General features: G+C 34.7%; 1 protein-coding gene across 1 annotated transcript; it reads right to left on the bottom strand.

The window, feature by feature from the left end:
- Window positions 1–550: 550 nt before the first annotated feature.
- LOC120178348 (myosin-6-like) lies at window positions 551–22,198 on the bottom strand. The gene is made up of 38 exons (XM_039184213.1): window positions 22,058–22,198; window positions 20,820–20,963; window positions 20,392–20,537; window positions 20,160–20,319; window positions 19,939–19,997; window positions 19,662–19,821; window positions 19,061–19,210; window positions 18,835–18,971; window positions 18,616–18,762; window positions 18,412–18,513; window positions 17,990–18,047; window positions 17,793–17,894; window positions 17,335–17,372; window positions 17,073–17,199; window positions 16,514–16,684; window positions 16,291–16,422; window positions 16,090–16,199; window positions 15,916–15,976; window positions 15,513–15,690; window positions 15,195–15,400; window positions 9,596–9,715; window positions 8,947–9,195; window positions 8,404–8,502; window positions 8,305–8,367; window positions 8,093–8,227; window positions 7,865–7,983; window positions 7,647–7,755; window positions 7,519–7,539; window positions 7,330–7,398; window positions 7,058–7,228; window positions 6,067–6,204; window positions 5,664–5,858; window positions 2,659–2,775; window positions 2,501–2,571; window positions 2,323–2,422; window positions 2,121–2,177; window positions 1,117–1,173; window positions 551–655 (listed from the first exon to the last, which is right to left on the bottom strand). Exons 1-38 carry the CDS (start codon window positions 22,196–22,198, stop codon window positions 551–553), a joined length of 4,524 nt encoding a protein of 1,507 aa, XP_039040144.1.
- Between the last annotated feature and the right edge of the window lie 1,131 nt (window positions 22,199–23,329).

Below are 23,329 nucleotides of genomic sequence, written 5' to 3'. Positions count from 1 at the left end.
TATGACAAAAACTTTATCATCTGGATAAACATATGTTCAACACAAGTCCAAAATTCTTGAAATTCTTTTTATATTTAAAGGATTTCGCCTCATGTCTAAATATGTATCGGACTATTTGCAACATTTCTCATGTCTTTCTTTTTATACCAACGAGTCTCATTATTGTGAAGGATACCGATTCCAAGTGCCGGCGCTGGATATACGGTGCCTTATTCCAGTAAAAATTGGAATTCAGTATTGTCAGCAAGTTCAATGGTGGGTTTTACTTCTGCAAATTCTTGTATTTTCATGGAATCAGTGATGTCCTCCACTAAGAAAGGAATGCTGCATTCAAATAGGATAAGATATAATTAGGGCCCTCAAATTTCAATAGTAAAAGAACTTTAATGAACTCATGTTTTTGGTATCTTACCTAGAATCCTCGTCCAACAAAAAGGAGCTGCCATCATCATTTTCAGGGTCAGCTGTTATAAGAAGTTTCATTTGGGAAATGACCTGAGCAAGAATGAAGTGATTTTATTAGCATAATGGGGTGTAAAATGTGCATTTTTCACTTAATTTGATCTGGCAGACTTACATCTGATGAAACGCCTTCATTGTTGTTGCCTTCATTGTAAAGGGTGCATACTTTATAAAATTGTTGAGCACTCAGAATCTGGTGAATTAGGACACACGATAATGTTAGAGAAGCCAGAGCAATATTGATGCATATATAAAGCATAGTTTTGAAATGGCAGTGTCAATGTTTGACTAAATATTCACTTTGACCCCTATTCTTTTTCTTTTTTGAGCATTTTGGATCCCAACGTTTCATTTTAGGATAAAAAGACCCATCTATGTATGGAAACCATTAGTTAACAAATAGTTAACACTCCAAAATAGGGGCCTTTTACCCTAAAATAAAAATTTTGGGAGCCAAAATGGTCTACAAAAATGGAAGGGCCAAAGTCAATATTCACTCAAATGTTAGGGGCCTTTTTTTCCTAAAATAATATGTTGGGGGTCAAAATGTTAAAAAAAAGAATATGAGTCAAAATGACGATATTAGTAAACGTTATGAGCTAATTTTAGTGTTATGCCTTTTGAAATTCCAAAGAATGAGATAAACAGACTTACGGTGCAAAGGTTATTTGTTATTTCATCATACGATATTTTCGACTTCTCAGGCATAATCTGACAATACAATATAAAAGTGCACTTGTTCAAATTGGAGAAATGAACGAAAACTGAGTAATAACAAAATCAGCATGAACTAAGAGCAAGGAATGGTAGGTACCAGAACTAACAAAATATTTGCAAATAGAAATCAACAAAATAATTGTTATAGGTCTCGAGATAACCAACAAGATTCAAAAAGATCCAAGAGACCAACAGTTTCTTTAAAACTCAATCAACATATAAAATTTCAAGGTTTTATATCCCAAAATAGATAGTATATAATTGTTTGATAATGTTATCATGTGTGTGTTTGAGTTGTGGTGGACATTTATATATCGGATAATATCGTGTATACATATCAGATGATAGTCTGCACATATCATATATGAGTTATAATTTTGTAGGATGTTAGTTACAGACAAGTTTTCCTTGTTTGATAAATTGCGTATATAGGAGAGTGTAGATTTAAACTAAGGTGTGGTGAACTTATTCTTGATTACTGCACTATGAGCCCCAGCATATTCATTCACACTAGTTTTTTTAATCCCATATTTGCCAAGCCTTGAAATCTAAGAACAGACTATCTGTTGTTGATTCCACAATGTACAAATGGAAATTCCTTTATTTTAAAGTTGAGAAGAGATTTAGGGTAGTTTATATCCTACGAAAGCCATAACTTCAACTAAACATAACGAATTAAATTGGCATGACTAGTGAAGGAAGGAAAAAGCAGAACAAGGATTGAACAGTATTAAGCAATCTCATAATTACCCTGTGGTGATTAATTACCAGGCACAGAAGATACTTTTATAATATATGTATGTATGTATGTATGTATGTATGTATGTATATAAAACAGAATCAAATGAGACTGACATGTAAAAATGGATCAAACCCCGAGTAGAAGTAATTTGATGCAACAAAATTCTAGCCTAGTAATATGAACAACCGAAGAAACATACCAAGAATCCAACTGCTTGCCTTGTGTGCTTAAGTTCATCCCATGATGAGCCGGCATACTGTAGGTTGAGGAATCACCAAAGACAACCATGAAATCTTAAATTTGAAATTTAAATGCAATAAGGTGTAACAAGTCCCAACTAAAAACTTCTAGTTGGTGGCTTGTTTGAACTTCAAGTCATTAGTCAGAACTAAAGAAATTACCTCTTCTTTTGTTTCGGCACACCATTTTTCCAATTCATCTAAGCCAGACTTCAGATATTCCCCATTGCTAACTGTGCAGCACTCTGGATGCCGAAGAAGGCTGTATCATAACATCAATATTTGTAAGTAACACTTATTATCTCCAATAACAGAAAATAGATATGAAATAGTGATTTACCTATTAAAGAGCTGTACATTCATATATGCAAAATTTTGAGTGAAAATCTTCTGAGCAAGTATTGGGGGCACCTAGAAAGAAACTGTACCATAAGCTCGTGGTTCATGAAAGATATGGAAAAATCCACTATAATATTATCAAAACTGAAAACTACGCACAAAATTTTCTTTTAATGTGCTCGACATTTGGTTCAGGCATTCAATAATGTTCTGCCAGTGACTGGCAGGAGAAGTGTCGTCTTTAAATTCTTCAGATGTTTTTGAAGCCATAGGTACCTGACAATAGAGTAATGTATTATCAACATAAGAAATTCCAATTCCAAGATAAAAAATAGTTATTTTCATCCATAGAGCGTAGTAAATTAATCAAGAATGGCATTTTGGGAAATAATCCTAAACCATTGCACAAATCACAAGTGCATGCACCTTAGAGAGCAATTCAAACTACTTATACCGCGCATGATTTCTTCTGGTGGGGCCGAATCATGTAAAAAATGGGAAATAAGCTTAACAAGTTCAAGAGTCTCTATAAATTAATAAAGAATTAGCATTATACACAAATGCATGCTGAAGAAAGAATCTTTATAAAGGAGAACATGAAGAATCTTTTTGTTATTTTTCATTAAGGAATTTTATGTTATTTATATGCAAGAAACTATCTCATTTTAGTGCTTAGAATATGAAAAATACTAGAAATTAGGAAGCAGGAAATCAAGAAATGATACTGAGTAATAAAAGTAAAATAATATCGGCTAATTGGTGCCAGAAAAAGCCTTCGAACTTCTGAAAAATATCACTTAAGCCACTAAATATATTTACACCCAATTAAGCCTCTATATCTTAGAATTTCATCAATCCTTTGCTGTTGGTCACATTTAAAGGGTTTTTTTTATGATTTCACAGGTCACATCATGGTATTGTCACGACATTTCTCTACATTTTTTATTTTATTTAAAATTTTCTTTAAAATTTCTAAAAAAATTAAAAATATTTTTTTTAATTAACTACGGGTACCAATGTATTGAATGACTAATCCAGATCGGGTTTTGTAGAAGTCCATTATGGGGAAGGCCCACCTAACCCAATTTGTTCCATTCGCAATTGTCAAAATTTAAACTTTTGACATTACTTAAGAAATTTATTGCATCATCGCACTAGACCAACTAATTGTTGGTTTTAAAATATATTTTAAAATTATAAAAATATATTTTTTTAAATTCTACAAATGGTACATGGCAGAACTATAATGTGACATGTCACAATAATATTTAGAAAAAACCCGTTTAGACTTACTAGTTAAAATTAGTCAAAATTTACTTGAATCAATTTATCAATTCAAAGGGCTTAATTGATTCAACCTCTCTATTTGAAGATTTAATTAAGACAAAAAAATGGTTCATGAACTTAATTTATTTTTGTTTAGAAGTTTAAGGGCTTCATATACCCTTAATATTATCCTTAAATTATCTCATAAAAATCTGGAAATTGATAAGTCGATAAACTATCCATACTTCCTCTCAAGCTGGTGAAGATTATCATCATTCCTAGCTTGCCTACCAGTACTTCAAAACTTGGTCTAGGCATCCCCTTAAATCTTCCATATGTTGCTAGGAACATAGGTCAAGCAAATTATCCCTTTCTATTTTTTCTCTGATAAATGCCGATCTATCTCAACCTATTTAAAGACTCTGCTTTTCCACTTTTTAGTTGAATAGAAAATTCAGTGAAATGTTCCTTTTCACTGAAATTTACATGGTGAGCTAGGTTCTAAACTCTAGTATAGCATGGAGACACACAACACCTCCTCCTTGAAAGTTAATTATGGATTCGAGCACCATTCATCAACCAATATCATCAACACCTCACCCATGCTTATAATCAGTCACAAACTCAATGACCTTAACTATCATTAGTGATCACAATTTCTTATGTATATTTCCATTAGAGGCAAGGATAATTATCTCACCGAGAAGGTTTCTATCTCAGAAACAATTGATCTCAAGCATCGCTAAGTGATAGTTAATCTTCCATAAGTACTGCTAAAAATCCGATACACCATGATAAAACCAATCATATGAAGATTGAGAGACATTTCACTTTAGAAAAGATCAACAAAGGGGTAGTTCAACTAAATTACATTCCCACTCAACTACAATTTGTTGATATCCTCACCGAAGCTCTCCAAATAACCAGCTTCCATGAATTCAAGTTCAAGCTGAGTTTGTATAACATATACACCCCAACTTGAGGAGGAGTGTAGACAGAAGCTGGTGTTAAAGGTCCTATTTTTTAACTCTGTTGTTTGATTAGAAGCATGTAAAGTCTTTTTAATTCTTAATTATTCTTTTTTTAGAATCAATTTTTAACTTTCTTAGGTGATAAGAGTCCTTGTAGATAAGAGTCTTAGGAAACAAGAAACCTAATAGTTTAAGGACTCTAGTTTATTTAACACGCAACCTATTTAAAGGTTACGTTTTTCCTTATAGATAAGTCTTAAGAAACAAGAAACCTAAGTAGTTTAAGAATTCTCGTTTACGGAACACACAACCTATTTAAAGGTTGTGTTTTTACTCTTTTTAATCGAATGGAAAAATCAGTGAAATATTTCTTTTAACCGAATTTCACACATACAATTAGAGATCAATTCAAACAACCAATACAAAACTTGCTAAGACACAACTAATAAGTTGGTTTTTTTTTCGCTCAAATAATAATTCATTCACTCTGAGAATTCTAAACCAAGCATTTAAGAAGTAAATTCTGGGCAGTCAGCAGAGAGGATATTGTCATAATTTAACATGTATAGAGCAACCAATAATAAAAGGCTAAAAGCTGTGATGTTCACAAGCATAATTTAAACGTGCAGAACCAGAAAATAAGCTGCAATTTTGAAAATATATGTGATAGCAAGTTGAAGTTAATTAATACTGTGACATTCAGTTTCAGTTTATTACAAGAAAGCACACAGACTAACAAGTTCAAGGAATTCAGCACATCTAACTTATAATGCGCAAGGCACTATACAAGGCAAGGAGATGGTTCAGAAAATCAGCCTCAGAAATACCACAATCTTTCTACTGTATATATCGACTGACATAATTTTGAAAGTTAAAACAATAAATCTCTGGGAAGATTCAGTTACTGAAAAGCATTGCTGGTTATACCTGAATACAATTAGAAATATGTCGTGACAAGTCCTTTTTCAGGTTGTCCCTAATGATTCCAAAGATCTTTTCTACATATGCTGTGAGCTGCTGCTTAAAAAGAAGAGCTGGATACTTGGCCTCAACCAGTTGAATTACACCAACTGGAAGATTGGTAGAAGATGATCGAAAACTCTGAGAAAGAACAACATCATGTCACATGATTTTGTGTCATAAGCTCTAGACATTCAACAAAACGTTGATAATGATCATAACTCAATATTTTAAAAGAAGAAACATAATTCTTTTGTTCTTTCCTTCGTTCTTTTTTCTTGTGATAATTAAAGAAGAGTCCAGAGATATTTAAATGACAAGTACTACATGCAAACAAATCAGGCATATTGAAAATGAATTATCTTAATACTTGGGTCATCCTTGAAAATATTGATGTTGCAGCAGCAGATTTGTCTGCACCAGAGGATTTCAAACTACGCTGAAGCAAAAACAACAATGAACAGGTGTTCGATAGCCAATAAGCCATGTGATCATTGGTGTCCTGTTCCTGAAAAATAGCACATGAAATAATGAATGTTATATTTGATTTATTCACTCTCATCTTTTCTGTTGCTTAATAAACCTTCCCGTTCAGTGAAACGTAACTTAAGAACCAGTTAAGTAATCTCTGATGCAAGTCCCTAGCAAAGAGAACAATTCCATATTACTCAGTTAAAAGTGTTCTGACATAAGTCCGTACAAAAGAGAAAAGTATCATAATCCCTCCTACTCTTTATAACAAGATAACTGCTTTCTAACAAGGTAAAAAAAGCATATTTTGTATCTTCTAAATAAAAAAATAGAAAAATAATGAAGGCTTATAAGCTAATTACATTTTTCTATTTATTTCTTGTTCTAGAAAGCCAACAGCAAGTGTGCGTTTGCATGCAAACAATAAATATATATATATATATAGTAATGGAAAATGCAATAATATAATGAAATGAAAACTAGTTTAAGAGTTCTTAGATAACAGAAACATCTAACAAGAATTTTTAAATTTCAATGGGTGTTAACCTTTTAGTTATTTTCTCTTATATTAAACCAAATATGATATTGCCTTTCCTACACGTGTTTTCTCTTTAGGGAAGAAAATTTGTAACCCCATTTTTTCTGAATACAGCTCTAGGGTACTTGAAATATCTTTGATCCGTTTTCATAAGGAAAGAAAGAAAAAAGCAAATACATATAACAAGCTTTCTTAAGCTTCCTACATACAAAGCAATTTGCAAAAGTAATTTGAACAAACTACAAATAGCCATTTTCCACAATAGCTTTTATTATACTAAGTCTGAGCTCCATGTTGATGACAAGGATTTGAGATTAAACTAAATATCAGCTTTTTGAAATAAACAAGTTACCTCTAGTGCAGAGCCAATCATCTCAATAAGACGGTCAAATATACTTGTCTTTTCTGCTTCAAATGATTTCCAATGGAGAAGGCATTTGTATAATGTAAATGCGGCTACAGGCTTTTCTTGACTGAATCCAAGATTTTGTGACACACATCCGAGTAGAGTATCTACATTTTCCTGCGAAAAAGTGATAAATTTAGTCCCTAGAAACTTCATGTGATACAAATACTTGAACAAAAAGAATAGAAAAGAGAAAACCATATTATCCGCGTTCATACCTTTTGCTTTCCTGTTTTACTATCTTCTCTGCCAAAATTTATTTTTGACGATCCGGGACTCATTTGTGCCTATAATAAAGAATTTTCCATCTCAAGATGAAGGAATCATCAAAGAATCAAGTATATATGCTCATATATCAGACAAACGGTGGTAATAGAAAGTTATACAGTCTCTCATTCTTCACTTACCTGTTGATCATTTTCTTGAGGCTGCAAAGTGAAGATAAAGTACATCAAGAAAAAAAAAAGAAACATGAAAAAAAATCAGAACCAGAAAAAAAAATTCAAGGAAAACAGTGTGTTTAAACATAGCTTACTGAAGATGCTGCAGCTGGCTCTGACATTTTAGAACTAGATGCACTCATCAATGCTTGCTTTCGCAGAACCTGATCGTCAGTTTCTATGTCCAAAATCTTCTCTTCAAGCCTGTTAAAAGATACAGAATAATTCAGATAAAAGAAAAGCAGCTGCAGTCAAAGAATGAACAACCCTATCGACAAACATTCATACTGATATAAACATCAAACATATAAACCTCTTCATTGCTGTTTTTAGCTCAATTATCTTTGACTCTGCCTCCATAGCCTGCTTGCTTGATTCTTCATATTTCTTCTCAGTTTCACCAATTTTCTGTTCTAATGAACTTACCAGATTCTGTAATGACATTGTGGCAAACAAAATTTCAAGAAACATAAATGCAAAATTACCAATTTTAAAAATGATATCAAGGAAACTTTTATTCAAACAATATGTCTAACAATACCTTCAACTGATCATTTTCTGCTGTAAGTTTCTTCATCAATTCATCATTAATAACAGGGACCTCCTGAGTCCCAGTAACTTGTTCGGCAGTGCTGCTTGCAGATTCACCTTCCTTGATTGGCAATTCTTTTGTTTCCTGAAAATCAAGTTTCATAAAGGAAACCTTTAGTCAAACCTAAGGCTTATTCAGAAGCAACAAATGTCTAACAATACTTTCAGCCCTTCATTTTCAGAAGCAGATTTATTCATCGATTCGTCATTAGTAACAGAGACCTCCTGAGTCACAGGAACTTGATCAGCAATGTTTCTTACAGTTTGCAATTCCTTTGTTTGCTGCAACTCAACTTGTGTCTTCTCCAAAGCAGATTGTAACCTTGCAATTTCTTGATTTTTGGATTCCTTGAGGTCAGCCTGCCGTAATAATTAATCAGTTAGAAAAAAGAAAAAACAAAATGCAGTAATTCTACTTCCGGTTGTTATCCTTTCTTGCATGTTTTACTTAAAAAATTAAGAAATGGACAAAATAAACCAAAGGCAACTTGTACGTAGGCGTTAATGGTAGCCTTCTAATAATACCAAGAAAATGCATCGGCTATCATGGCCCTATAAGCAAACCAAAGGATACTGTAATTTAGTCCCAAAAAGAAAGAAAAAAAAATCATCCAGACAATTAATAGGATGGAAACAATCAGCCATTCTCCATAAAGAAATTAACATGATAGTTTATCACAAGTTTTTTACCAAAAATATACTGAAGATATAATTGAATTGAGAGATATTCTTGCATCTATATGGAAAAACTATAAACCCGTATGCTTCTTATAATGCCATTACTATTATCATGAAAAGACCTACCCTCAGTTGTTTCTCTGTCTGCAAGCTGCTTGTAAGTTCTTTAACTTGCTGTTCCAGCTTTTCCTTAGCTTCTTGGAATTCCCCAGTTTCCTTGGCAGCCTGCATCTTAAGTTCTTTAACTTGCTGTTCCAGCTTTTCCTTGGCTTCTTGGAATGCACCAGTGTCCTTGGCAGCCTGCATCTTAAGTTGTTTAACTTCCTGTTCCAGCTTTTCCTTGGCTTCTTGGAGTGCACCAGTTTCCTTGGCAGCCTGCAGACAGACAGGGTAATCAATGTACTATCACCTTATAGATGAGACTATCAAAAGATCACATCGAACAGATACAAAGTTTTCCTTTGGCAGGAATGGAAAGAAACTGAGATTACAACTGATGATATATATAATACAACTGATGCAAGCAACATAAGATCAAATGATAGCATTATTATCCCATTTCTCAATAGACGGCTGTTAGTAGGGGTTGGCTCCAGATACTCCTTTGTTCTTCTATAATTAATATTCTCATGGAAATAGTCTGATTTAGAGATATCATCATCTATGCAGAAATTGTGTTGAAAAAAATGTTTTTTTAGCACATACCAGTGAAAGAGAAGATCACGGCCTTCAACTAATTCAATGAATAAAAGAAATAGAGAAATCACAAAATCACCATTCTTAGCTGATGCAATTCTCCACATGCAATGCTTGCTCTCACGCCACATTGTATGATAAGTGCTGCTTCCTTTACCCCACGGTAACGACTATTGGCCAATTTTCGTCGACATTGACTCTGAGGCAGACAAGAACTCACTTGGCTTCAGAATGCGGAAATTATAACAAAAATAACAACTGGAAACTACCAATCAGAAACAATATTTATTGCAACACAACTAAGCCATTTTCTTTCATCGGAAATAATTGAACCTAGAACCTTCTTGTGTGCAATATAACTCTTTACAACCTAGGGCACACCAGAGACTGCTTCGGATCTTTATTACCAATCAGAGGACACACTAGACTTCTTTTCCCTTTTAATTTTATTTTACAGGAAAAATATAGGCCCTAAAGGAGAATGAACTCAGCACAGTTTGATCTAAAATGAAGGAAATTAACTTTGAAAAATATTTTTTAAAGTTTGGTAAATATTTCTTTGAAAAATGTTTTTCAAAGTTTGATAGATGTTTGTTGAAAATATGAGTGGATAAATTTACTTTAGTCATTGTACTTTAAGGTATTTTTAAATATTAGTCCCTAGGTTTCAACTATAAATACCCTAGCTCATTTAGCTTCAAATCTCAAATCCCAAATCTCATATCATTTCTTTCTCCCAATACTAGAGAATTTCTTGTGAGTAGTGAGTGTTTTGTAAACACCTGTAAATTTTCTCTCTTAGTAAAAGATCTGCAGCAGTCCGGAGACGTAAGCACAATTGGCTGAACTCTGTTATCAATTTTCGGGTATTATTTTTCCGCTTTTATTTTGCATTCTTACTAATCTGGTTATAGGGAAATTACTTGTTTACTCGTTTATTTTCCAACAACTGGTAATCAGAGCTTTTGGTTGTAAATTTTGTCAATTTTTGCGAGGTTACTATTCATTACTATTCACGTAAATAGTGAATTTCGTGAATAGTAAAAATTTTGTCAGCGATACGAATTTGTCGACGGAGGTGTTCTAATACACGGTGGTTCGCAAGAATTGTCAGAAACGATCCAAACGAAGCAAGATTCGAGTGGGAGCGATGGCTGCAGACGAAGGGAAGGTGAAAATTGAAAAGTTCGATGGTGCGGACTTTGGCTTTTGGAAGATGCATATTGAAGATTTTCTGTACCAGAAAAATCTATATCGACCTCTCTCAGGAAAACAACCAAAGCACATGAAGAATGAAGACTGTGCTCTTCTCGACAGACAAGCCCTCGGAGTTATCCGACTGACGTTGTCCCGCAATGTTGCTTTCAACATAGCAAAGGAAAAGACCACGGCGGGTCTTATGGCGGCTCTCTCCAGTATGTATGAGAAGCCATCAGCCTCAAACAAAGTTCATTTGATGAAGTGATTATTCAATTTGCGGATGGCAGAAGGGGCATCAGTGGCTCAACACCTAAATGAACTCAACACAATCACAACCCAGTTGAGTTCAGTAGAAATTGAATTCGATGATGAAGTTCCAGCTTTAATTCTCTTATCATCTCTATCAGACAGTTGGAATGCTACTGTTACAGCAGTCAGCAGCTCGTCAGGAAACAACAAATTAAAATTCGACATTTTACGGGATCTGGTATTGAGTGAAGAAATTCGACGGAGAGAATCGTGTGAAGCATCAACCTCCTTAGCCTTGCACACGGAGTCCTGAAGGAGAATTTCAGAAAGAAATTCAAATCGTGGCAGATCCAAATCCAAAAGGGAAAAATCAAGAACAGGAAAGAAAGATTTTACCTATTATAATTGTGGCAAGAATGGTCACTTTAAAAGAGACTGCCGAGCACTGAAGAAAGATACCGGCGCACAGGAGTCTGTCAACGTGACAGAGGAGACATGTGATGTCATGATTCTAAGCGCCAACAGTCCGATTGAATCATGGATCTTGGATTCAGGGGCATCTTTCCACTCCACCACATGCCGAGAAATCATGAAGAACTATGTCAGTGGTGATTTTGGGAAGGTTCATCTAGCTGATAATGAAATCTTGAAGATAGTCGGAAAATGAGACATCCTACTAAAGTTGCCAAACCAGACCACCTGGACGCTGAAAGAAGTGAGACATATTCCTGGCCTCAAAAGAAATCTGATTTCTGTAGGACAATTTGATGGAGAAGGTTATAGTACAACCTTTTCAGGCTGTGAATGGAAGATTACCAAATGAGCACTCGTCATTGCTCGTGGTAAGAAGAGTGGTACTCTCTATGTAACCTCAAACTTATAGAATATCATTGCTGCAGCAGGCGTTGATGGAAAATCAAACCTATGGCACCAAAGGTTTGGTCATATGAGCGAGAAAGGGATGAAGACACTTTTGTCAAAAGAGAAGCTGTCGGATCTAAAGAATGTAGATGTCGGACTATGCAAGGATTGCATCTTTGGCAAACAAAAGAAAGTCAGCTTTGCAAAGATTGGTAAGACACCCAAGGCTGAAAAGTTAGAGTTGGTTCATACTGATGTATGGGGATCATCTCCAGTTCCATCTCTTGGAGGCTCATTATATTATGTCACCTTCATCGATGATTCTACAAGGAAGATGTGGGTTTATTTTCTGAAGAAGAAATCAGAAGTCTTTGATACCTTCAGAAAATGGAAGGTCGTGGTGGAAAATGAGACTGGTCTGAAAGTTAAGCGGTTGAGGTCTGACAATGGAGGAGAGTACAGAAATCGTAGATTCATAGATTTCTGCGCAAACAATGGGATCAGGATGGAGATAACAGTTCCCATGACACCGCAGTAGAATTGCGTAGCAGAGCGCATGAATAAAACTCTGAATGAACGTGCCAGAAGCATGAGGATACATGCCGAATTACCCAAATTTCTATGGGCTGAAGCTATCAACACTGCAGCTTACCTGATCAACCGTGGGCCCTCAGTTCCTTTGGATGGCAGAATATCAGAGGAAGTTTGGAGCAAGAAAGAAATAAACCTTTCACACTTAAGAGTGTTTGGTTGTATTTCTTATGTACACATAGACTCTGTTGAAAGAAGTAAACTTGATGCTAAGTCCAACAAATGTGTCTTTGTTGGTTATGGCGGTGATAAGTTCAGTTATCGGTTTTGGGACTATGAAAATCGGAAGATCATCAGAAGCAAAGATGTTATTTTCAATGAGAATGTGATGTACAAAGACAAATCAACCATAGAATCAAGTAGCTCAAACACCGAAGCTGAAACAAAGGAATTTGCTGAGTTCGAGGAGATTTCTAAATATGATGTTCAGATCAATCCTAAAGCAGTTCAAGAAGAACCAGGCACACCAGAACTGAGACGCTCCTCCAGAATTCCTAAACCAACCCAACGGTATTCTCCTTCTTTGCACTACTTATTGCTGACTGACAATGGTGAACCAGAGTGCTATGATGAAGCAATGCAAGTGGAGGATTCAGTCAAGTGGGAGTCTTCCATGAAAGATGAGATGGACTCGCTTATGTCAAATCAGACGTAGGAATTAGCTGAATTACCACCAGGCAAGAAAGCGCTCCACAACAAGTGGATTTACAGGATCAAGGAAGAGCACGATGGGAGCAAACGCTACAAAGCGAGATTGGTTGTCAAAGGTTTTCAACAAAAAGAAGGTATTGACTATAATGAAATTTTTTCTCCAGTCGTGAAGCTGTCTACAATCAGACTGGTATTGCAAATTGTAACTGCAGATAATTTACATCTTGAGCAGTTAGATGTAAAGAGAGCTTTCCTTCATGATGATTTGAAGGAAGAAATCTATATGAGGCAGTCAGAAGGCTTCATAGAGGTAGGCAAGAAAAACCTGGTATGCAGGTTGAAGAAGAGCTTGTATGGTTTAAAACAAGCTCTTAGACAGTGGTACAAGAAGTTTGATAGCTTCATGGGTAGCAGTGGTTTTACCAGATGCCAAACATATCATTGTTGCTACATCAAGAGGTTCGACAATAGCTTCATTATTTTATTGTTGTACGTTGATGACATGCTCGTTGCAGGCTTAAACATGCAAGAGATTATACACTTGAAGAAAAAATTGTCGAAGCAGTTTGCTATGAAGGATCTGGGCGCTGCAAAGTAGATTTTTGGGATGAGGATCAAGAGAGACACAAAGTCGGGTACTTTGATGTTATCACAGGCTGAGTACATCAACAAAGTACTCTCCAGGTTCAACATGCAAGATGCTAAACCAGTAAGTACACCTTTAGGTGTTCATTTTAGACTCTCCAAAGAACAGTCACCAAGATGGAGGAAGAACGTGCACATATGGTGAATGTGTCGTATGCCTCAGCAATTGGAAGTCTAATGTATGTCATGATTTGTACCAGACCAGATATTGCTCAAGCAGTGGGAGTTGTTAGCAGGTACATGAATAATCTGGGCAAGGTACACTGGGAAGCAGTCAAATGGATCCTCAGATATCTGCGGGGTACTACAAACAAAGCACTTTGTTTCAAAGGTGGAGATACGATAATGACAGGTTATGTAGATGCTGACTTAGCCGGAAATATTGACATCAGAAGGAGCACTACAAGGTATGTCTATACTCTAGGAGGAACTGCAGTGAATTGAGTTTCTCAACTACAGAAGATAGTTGCTCTCTCCACAACTGAAGCAGAATATGTCGCTGTTACGGAAGCCAGCAAGGAGATGGTTTGACTCCAAAGTTTCTTGGAAGAGTTAGGCAAGAAACAAGAAAACAATGTCTTGTATTGCGACAATCAAAGTGTTATCCATCTAGCAAAGAATTCGTCTTTTCATTCCAGGACGAAGCACATACAATTGAGATATCATTTTATCCGATCTCTTCTGGAAGATGGGATTTTGAAACTTGAAAAGATTAGTGAAGCTCAAAATCCGGCAGACATGTTAACAAAGACGGTGACTACGGACAAACTGAAGTTGTGTTCAGCTTCAGTTGGCATTCTAGAATAACAAGACCAGAAATACTGCTGCATTGATCGAGGTGTGAAGACAGATTAAAATCAGTCTTCAAGTGGGAGATCGTTAAAAGTTAGTTTCAAAGTTTGGCAACCAACTTTGAAAAATGTTTTTCAAAGTTTGATAAATGTTTCTTTGAAAAATGTTTTTCAAAGTTTGGTAGATGTTTGTTGAAAATAGGAATGGGTAAATTCACTTTAGTCAATGCACTTTAGGGTATTTTCAAATATTAGTCCTTAAGTTTCAACTATAAATACTCTAGCTCATTTAGCTTCAAAATCATCCCAAATCCCAAATCATTTCTTTCTCACAATACTAGAGAGTTTCTTGTGAGTAGTGAGTGTTTTGTAAACACTTGTAAATTTTCTCTCTTAGTAAAAGATTTGCAGCAGTCCGGAGACGTAAGCACAATTGGCTTAACTCCGTTATCAATTTTCGGGTATTATTTTTCCGCTTTTATTTCGCATTCTTACTAATCTGGTTATAGGGAAATTACTTGTTTACTCGTTTATTTCCCAATAACGTATTCTATAAAACATACTATTTCTAAAGCCTAGTAAACTATTACACGCGGTTGAATTCTTAGAAAGATAAAGAGTAAAAAGGAAATAAAAAGAAAACTATCATCTATTGATGTTTCATTGATTAAAATAGATTTATATCTTTACCTGAATTACAATTGCAGCCAGAGTCTGCTTCCTGAACCGAAGCTCATTACGGGCACTCAGCGCACGCAAACTTGCCTGAATGGAAACAGCTGAGAACCACAAATTCTTGTATGATTTCCTTTTTATAAACCTGCGAGTATATTTTTGAATATTCAGACTAGCAGCTTCTCTTCTCATTCCCTCATATAGATGGCGCCCCAGTTGTCCTGCATGCAGGTTAGAGAAAACAACAAGGAAAGTAAACAAGACAATTGATACACAGAAACAATTCCTTCTAATGAAACAATCACAACTGCACTTCTATGAAACTCTTGTTACCCCTACAGAAAGCTTGAATTTGTATGGCAGATGATCGCAATGAGACAAACTTTTTGCGGCACATATATGTACAGCATTTTCTTTGTATTTTCGTTGATGATCTTCCCAAAATCTCAGCTCGTTGACCATCTAGTTCGGCCATCTGACCAGCTCTGAGAAAAACTTTTGTTTTACCAATCTGCAACCGCATAAAGTTAGTAAGAACAAAATTAAATGATACATGAGCCTTGTGGCAGCAACAAATCAAAATACACTAAATGTAAAAACTGATGCAATCAGACAGCAAGCAAGAGATGTGGAATTTGGACACGCATTATATATATGAACTGCTTAAGAAATAAATAGATTGACAAAAGCCGTCTCAAAGTTTAGTTTTAAGAAAATTTATAAATACATGATGTACCTGATAACCACCTAGGTTGCTTTTCTCCAGAATCTTTTTGCAAGCAGCGATCTTATCACTGCTACCACAGAATAAGTAACACCTCACACGTAACTCATGAATTCTAGTTACATAATTCTAAAGAATAAAATGTAATAATTTTTTCACTGCAAGAGACAATCATGGAAAAGCTACCTCTTGCTTCGAACCTCTGGAGCCAATATGGCAAACCGGTCTATAAATTCATGAAACTGCTTTCGGGAGGGAAATCCAGCACAACTAATTCTAATTGCCTCCATCACTCCCTAGAATCAAACATGTATCAAAACCATCATAAATGGACTTACAAACAGGCTGCTTACCATCAAAAGTACTGATCAAAACACCAAAACTTACCCCACATCGAAGTTGTTGTAGTACATTATTGTTTTCAAATATTGCTGGCTTAAGAACATTATTAGGCTTTACACAACGAACATAGTGTGGTTCAGTGGAATTCAAAGTTTCCAGCAAAGATTGGAGTTGTTGCTGTGTAAAGCACATGGTATGTGTCAAAATGAACAAAAATAGATGAAGAATATAATCTGCCTCTAACATACACACAAAAGCTGAAACAGACCTTGAAGGCAGAACCTATTGAAGAAAACTTCGATGATTTGGAAGATTCCTCAGGTAAAGGAGGAAACAAGCTTGAAACAAAAGAGCATTTTGAAGCAGCCAGTAAGGCTTGATGCTCTGGAACAACATAATCTTTGTTCTTGTCCAGGAAGAGGTCGGTCTGGTAAGTCACCTGTAGCAGAAATTCATTCACACTGAATATTAAGTTGATTTAATGGAAGTACATATGAGAATCACAGTTGGACTATTTCTAGTGAAGAATGAGACCAATTTAGATTTACTCAAGTCCAATTTAACCAATTTAAGTTCTAACAGAGCAGGAAAAGAAAACAGTTCCAGTTTAGCTTTTGTTCAGTTTCCTGAGCCAAGGTCCTTAGGCGATTCCACATTTATTAAAACATGGATTCTTACACATAATTTGAGTAGAATTAGCTAATAGGGTTTAAATGTTAACCAATTTAGACATGTGTTAGCTGTCAAGTTTAACACATTGACTTATCTTTTTATCTTGCTATTTAAGAGCCTCTGAAAGGATGTCCTGGAATAACAAAGATACTTACATCACCAGCATAATGACAAATGGTGAAGTCAGTGCGTGACAACTTAGGTTTACTGAAGCGTTTATTGTCTTTAAAAGTCTGATAAAGCTTTTGAGCAAACGTCTCATGCGTTGATCTGGGAAACATGCTATGGAAATAAAAGAAGTTATTGTCACAATTTCACAGGGTGATTGAAGCCAAAGAAATTAAACTAGAAACTCCAAGTTTATTTCTTAAAATAAGAAAAATGGTGATCATCATTAATATGCATTCTAATACCTACCAAGCCTCATCAAGAAGAGCTATGATGCCACCGGGTTTCTGTAAGGAGAAAAATAAACATTAGTAGATAAAAGTTCTCCATTGAAAATTCTCTATTTTCTACAATTATCAATGCATCCCAATGATTACATAAAAAAATACTAATTGTAGCCAATCAATCATTGTCAAAATTTCAGAAAAGAACACCCACATGACTTGAAAAAATACACTTTACATCCAAAAATCATGTGTTTGAGGATCAAAATCAACTACTTAAATACACTATATTATGAAATAATTTTTTTTAAAAAATATTATGAAATAAACAAAGATCAATAACTAAATGCACAAATTTATTCAGCAATTTTTTAATTATTCAAAACACAGACCTATTCCACACAAAAACAAACACAAAATATTATAGAAGAAGAAGGATTTCTGGTGAAAAACTAAACTAATATGGAAGAAGTGGTGACATACCTTTTCAATAAGATCAAGAATATCTTGATTATCAACAAATTCTATATAACTCCAGTCAATTTTTTCTCTTTCATATTCCTCCTGCTCCATCTTAAAAACATGCTGGCAAATGACAATATCAGTCATGTTAAGAATAGTTGTAAAAGCTTAAAAGATGAAAATTCCTAAAGACACTAGCACCAATATAATGCATAAACCTGATTAAAATGCTGTTGTAGCTTTTCATTTGTCAAATTGATACAGAATTGCTCGAAACTGCATGCGGTGAAAATTTAAAAATCATGTAAATGTTAACAGTGTCAAACTATGAAATATGGTAAACGGTTGTGCACATTGTATAGCTTGAAAATAGACAGACCATGCAGGCATAATGAACTTCAAAATTCATGAAACGCTGCAATCATCCAAAAAGAAAAAGAAAAGGTAGTTGTCACACTAGCCAAGACCTACAGAGTTAATTAGAAATAGAGACCACCATAATTCGTTAGGAATTTCAACGGATCATGGCCTTAAAATCTTGAATTCCCCTAAATAGACATCCCACTGTGGAAAAGATACAGGGATGTCACAAAAAGCTGATTTACCTAAATGACAAAAACAAAGCATACCGGTTAAGCACCTGTTTGTCTTGAAACTCTCAAATCCATAAATATCAAGAACACCGATCAAGAATTTTGAGTCTGAATCCTGACCGATAGCAACATTTATCTTCTCCACAAGCCTGAGGAAACCAGAGTGCAAAGTACTAAGAGAAAAACTACAGATATGATGTGTTGAGTCTGTCTCTCTCCGGAATGAATCTCTTTGGTAGACTGAAAGTTACCAGTCAAATAATTTTGAATAAACAATTTTGGCCAAAGCATCCCTACTGAGAGCTGCAGCATCTGGATCCAGCGCTTTTGTAATTGTCTCATCACGAGTGACAAAAACACGTTTACATAAGGACTCTTCAAGAGCCTTCTCATCACACCTAAACAACAAAGGCATGTTAGAGTTTTTCCATTAACATCTACACATAAGGACAGTAGTAATGAAAAATTACATGAAAAGTTCTGCAGCATTTTTCAGATGGGACCGAGATTTATCATCCTTAGGCTGAGAAGAATCTATTTCTTTTCCCTTAGCAAACTCAACATTTCCTAAATGTAGAATTCCAGCCACAACTCGAAATATTGCATCCTGAGATAATACCACTCGGGAAGATATTTAAAATGAAAATAAGAATGAAGTTAGATAACTCCAACTAAACTAATTATCGAGACACTTACCTGCTCTTCCTGATTCATCCCAACCACACCCATAGCTCTCCTAGTTGCAACATACTCTTCAGCATCATTTATAGCATCCAGCGCAATGCAATTTGACTGGTTTAAGTAACGAAAAGATTTTGGATTTCCCAATTTGTACTTATCAACATCCTGGTAACATGTATAAGGAATAAAACCAGAAAAGGCTTAGATGCCTCTTGGGTAACAAAAAACCGATAAACATAGGCAAAAATGATGTCTTGATGTTGTCGATACAAAACTTTTATCACAAGGGCCCAAATAGTTTTATTCTCATACTGCATTAGCCATATTTGTGAATCTATAACATATTTCGATATTGAAAGAAATCTTCAGATAAAATGACCACAATTTGATAACCCAGCCCACAGAGCTTGAAGTGCTGAAAGCTAAGTTACTAAAGACCTAATTTAAGCAACTTCAAGACCATCCCTACACTTCTACGCTACATTTCTGTTGAAAAGAATAATCAAATCCAATTATTGAGGAATCATTTTTTCTGAGGAAAACCATATCTAAATGAACTGAAAAAGCATAGGCGAGAACAGGACAAATGCAGAAAACCCAGAGGAGACACCATTACCTCTTTTGGTGCAGCACAAAGCATATAAAAGCAATGATAATTTCTCTCTGGATCAGACACTTGGCAAACACGAGATCGTTCGAGCAAATAAGTTCTTATTGCAGCTCCAGAAATTCTTCCCCTATGATCAAACTGAAGTTCCACAAACTTGCCAAAGCGGCTGCAATTTCATCATGTTCAATCAGGGGCAGTCTTTCATCATTTAAAACAAGACCCTCAAAGTAAAATTCCTCAATGTATGAGGAATAAACCAAATTTCTTAATATAGATTTCCAACCTTGAATTATTGTTTCTGACAGTCTTTGCATTGCCGAATGCTTCTAGAACAGGATTAGACTACAAATGTAACAAGCAAAAAACAAATTAGGAAAAAGATTATTATTCTTTCTTTTATTCAATCAACATTGTTTTCCAGGAAAGGGAAGGCTTACATCCAAAAATGCAATATCAAATTTGTCAATTTCACATAAAAACTGAAAGTTAAGGAGTTTGAGCTACCTCCAAGACCTTCTGCTCCACAGACCGCTCCTCTGTATTGTCAACTTTCCCTCCCATATAGGCTAGATAGCGCATAAGCATCTTTGTACTCTCTGTTTTACCAGCTCCACTTTCACCACTTACCAAAATTGCTTGGCTAATGGATTCATTGATCATTTGTCTGTTCACAACAGTTTTTAAATCAATGATGTGCATCAAGAATGCAGAAGAATTTTATGATTGATAAGACTACCTATAGGCAGAATCTGCAATAGCAAATGGATGTGGGCTGAGCTCACCCAAGGCTACCCCTTTGTACTTTTGCATCACCTGAAGGTTGTATAAATGTGGCAGTCTTTGAAAAGGATTTACAGCAATCAATATGCTTCCTGTGTAGGTCTGGAATAAACACCAGAACATTAGCTGCTCACAACAATACATTCCTCTAGAAAACATAAAACAACCCTAGAACATATTAAAGCAACACACTGACACAGCCATCATAAACCATACTAAAGGGTTGCAATAATGAAACATGGTATTGGACTAGTACAATACCATAAAGACATAATAATTCAAGCAATATGAGAAATATGCTGGAACAGGTAATGTGAGTAACCCTGTCTGCTTCGAACCAAATCAAAAAATGAAAATGGATGCAAACCAGCTGGTAATACTTACATATATTTCATTAACATCGTATCGACATTTTAAATTCTGCAAAACCCCAGGTTCATGCAAATATGCTAGCTTTGTCATATCATCAACACCAGTTGGAGAAAATTCAGGGTCCTTCGGATGGGCGCTAGATGTCTTGGCCACAATCTACATAACAGTAAAGGAAACAAAAGCCACAAATCTTTCAAACACTAATTTCATAACTAAAAAAAAGACAAAATAAAGGGAATTATTCTTGTGAACTAGCATATACAGTGAAGGAAAATTAGAGTTGAAAAGATGACAGGCATTGTTAAATGAAGATATGATACAGGTTCATAATCTAAACATTATGGTGGTGTTGTTTTTGAAGAGGTAAAAAATCTACAGTCTGCGCCACATCTGCAAACATCTGCAGCAGAAGATGTGGACCAAAAGTCTGCAGTTTGCAAGAAGAAGACTGTTTGTTTTTTAACGTCTGTAGACTGCTAAAATAAACTGATTTTTTAAACTTAAAAGAGTTTTGCAATACTGAAATTTAAATAATTTTAGTTTTATAATACTGAAATTTAAATAATCCATACAACTACAATAATAAATTTTTTAAAATAAATCAATTCATATTTTAAAATAAATCAATCCATATTTTAAAATAAATCAATCCATATTTTAAAATAAATTAATCCATATTTTAAAATAAAAATTTTCCATATTTTATAATAAATCAATCCATATTTTAAAATAAAATTTTTTATATTTTAAAATAAATCAATCCATATTTTAAAATTAATCAATCCATATTTTAAAATAAATCAATCCATATTTTAAAATAAATTTTTCCATATTTTAAAATAAATCAATTCATATTTTAAAATAAATTTTTTCATATTTTAAAATAAATCAATCCATATTTTAAAATAAATTTTTCCATATTTTAAAATAAATCAATCTATATTTTAAAATAAATCAATCTATATTTTAAAATAAATTTTAAAATAGATTTAAATGATTTTAATTTTCTCGCAGACCTTTGAAGACCTAAAACCATTTATGTACCAAGAAGAGCTCGCACAGACGTTTGAAAAGCTTCTGTCTTCTAAAAAACAAACGGTCTGCGAAGTCTAATGTCTGTGCGTGGTCTGCGCGGCACATACATAAGAGGTTTGAAGATGTTACACAGTAAAAACAAACTAAGCCTATATGTTGTAGTGCTGAAAGATCTACATAGCACACATAAAAAATTCCTGAGAACAAGAACTCACCGTCTTATTTGATGTACGCTTTACTTTAATCTCGTCCCCGTTAATTTCTAAGACTTCCCCATCTACCCAAGCATCATCTGGATCCTCCACCCAAACTTCTGAACCAACCATAAAAGCGGACGTAGCAGCCTGCAAGGCCATGCCAAGCCATCAGCATACTGATTTGGAAAAAGAATATAAAAGAGTATGAAACATAAAAATAAGTTGTATTTATGCAAAGTACAGCAAATAGGTTAAACAGTGGGTTCCGTAACTACCTTGATGTCACATTGGAGTGACTAAGAGAACTTTGATTTTATGCATCTCACCTTAAAATTCTCTCAAACAATTTTCTCACAACTATCCATTTGAATTTGAGACTTGGAAATCAGAAATTCAATGCAAAAAAAACATTCTCGACAAAAGAACAGGGCTAAATATGTGAATAGCTCACCCTTTCTGAGCTGCCATTAGTTTTAGTAACCTAGCTACGTCCCAAAGGCTAGTAAAGGAATGCTAATACAGAACCCGGGAAACTTATGGGTTCCTTTGGTTGCGCTCCGCATGGGAACATTAAGCAAATTATAGCAAAGCTACTTGTCAATAATTAATGTCAAATAACAACGTCAATGTTACTATCTATTAAGAATCTTGTCGACCAAGGAAAAAAGAAATGCAGCTCTACTGCTAGAAACTGGAAGATTTACTTGAACACAATCAGTAATCTCTTCAAAGGACGTGCCCGTAATGAACGTTTTACAATAATAAACAGCATCAAATATAATTCAAATATAAATAATTTGCATGCCAAAATAAATCAACAAACGACATTCAGGGAAAAAAAAGATGATAAGAAATAATATTTATTGATTTTGATTTTGATTTTAATTAGCTCATTGAATTGAAGATGCTTCTTCATTCACGACAAAGAGAATCCACAATCGAAAGAACATGCAATGATATTCAGGAAAAGACGAACAAACATGAAAATCAAATAAACTTGCATGGAAAAGAGATTCGGACCATTGTTTATGATTCGATTCGGATTCAACTCAGAGGTAATAAACACTAGATCCTTCCTCCACCAAATGCGAAGCGAATTGCCATCCAAACAAAAGAAAAACGTTCACCTCCAAATCTCAGCCTCTGATCAAACAAAAAAAACATGATTATTCCTCGCACTCTTTTATCTAAGCCTTCCAAATCTCTCTATAACTGCAAACAATTCGTTATCGGATTCTCCTTTTCTCCATTTAATTTATTCCGTTTTTTGTCTTTTTGGAATCGAAGAGC

The sequence above is a fragment of the Hibiscus syriacus genome, unplaced genomic scaffold (assembly GCF_006381635.1).
Source record: "Hibiscus syriacus cultivar Baekdansim isolate YM2019G1 unplaced genomic scaffold, ASM638163v2 tig00112347_pilon, whole genome shotgun sequence".
In the NCBI taxonomy this organism is placed as follows: domain Eukaryota; kingdom Viridiplantae; phylum Streptophyta; class Magnoliopsida; order Malvales; family Malvaceae; genus Hibiscus; species Hibiscus syriacus.
The sequence above is the reverse complement of the archived record's forward strand: the minus strand, read 5'-3'. Positions and strand labels throughout refer to the sequence as shown.

Bases quoted from the DNA above. Each gene is read 5' to 3' on its own strand.
- LOC120178348 (XM_039184213.1), bottom strand. From the start codon at position 22,198: ATGGCCTTGCAGGCTGCTACGTCCGCTTTTATGGTTGGTTCAGAAGTT. The intron at 2,776-5,663 runs GTATAACCAGCA...CTCTATTGTCAG, and splicing joins ATATTTCTAATTGTATTCAG to GTACCTATGGCTTCAAAAAC. The intron at 656-1,116 runs GTAAGTCTGTTT...CTAATTCACCAG, and splicing joins TAACAAATAACCTTTGCACC to ATTCTGAGTGCTCAACAATT.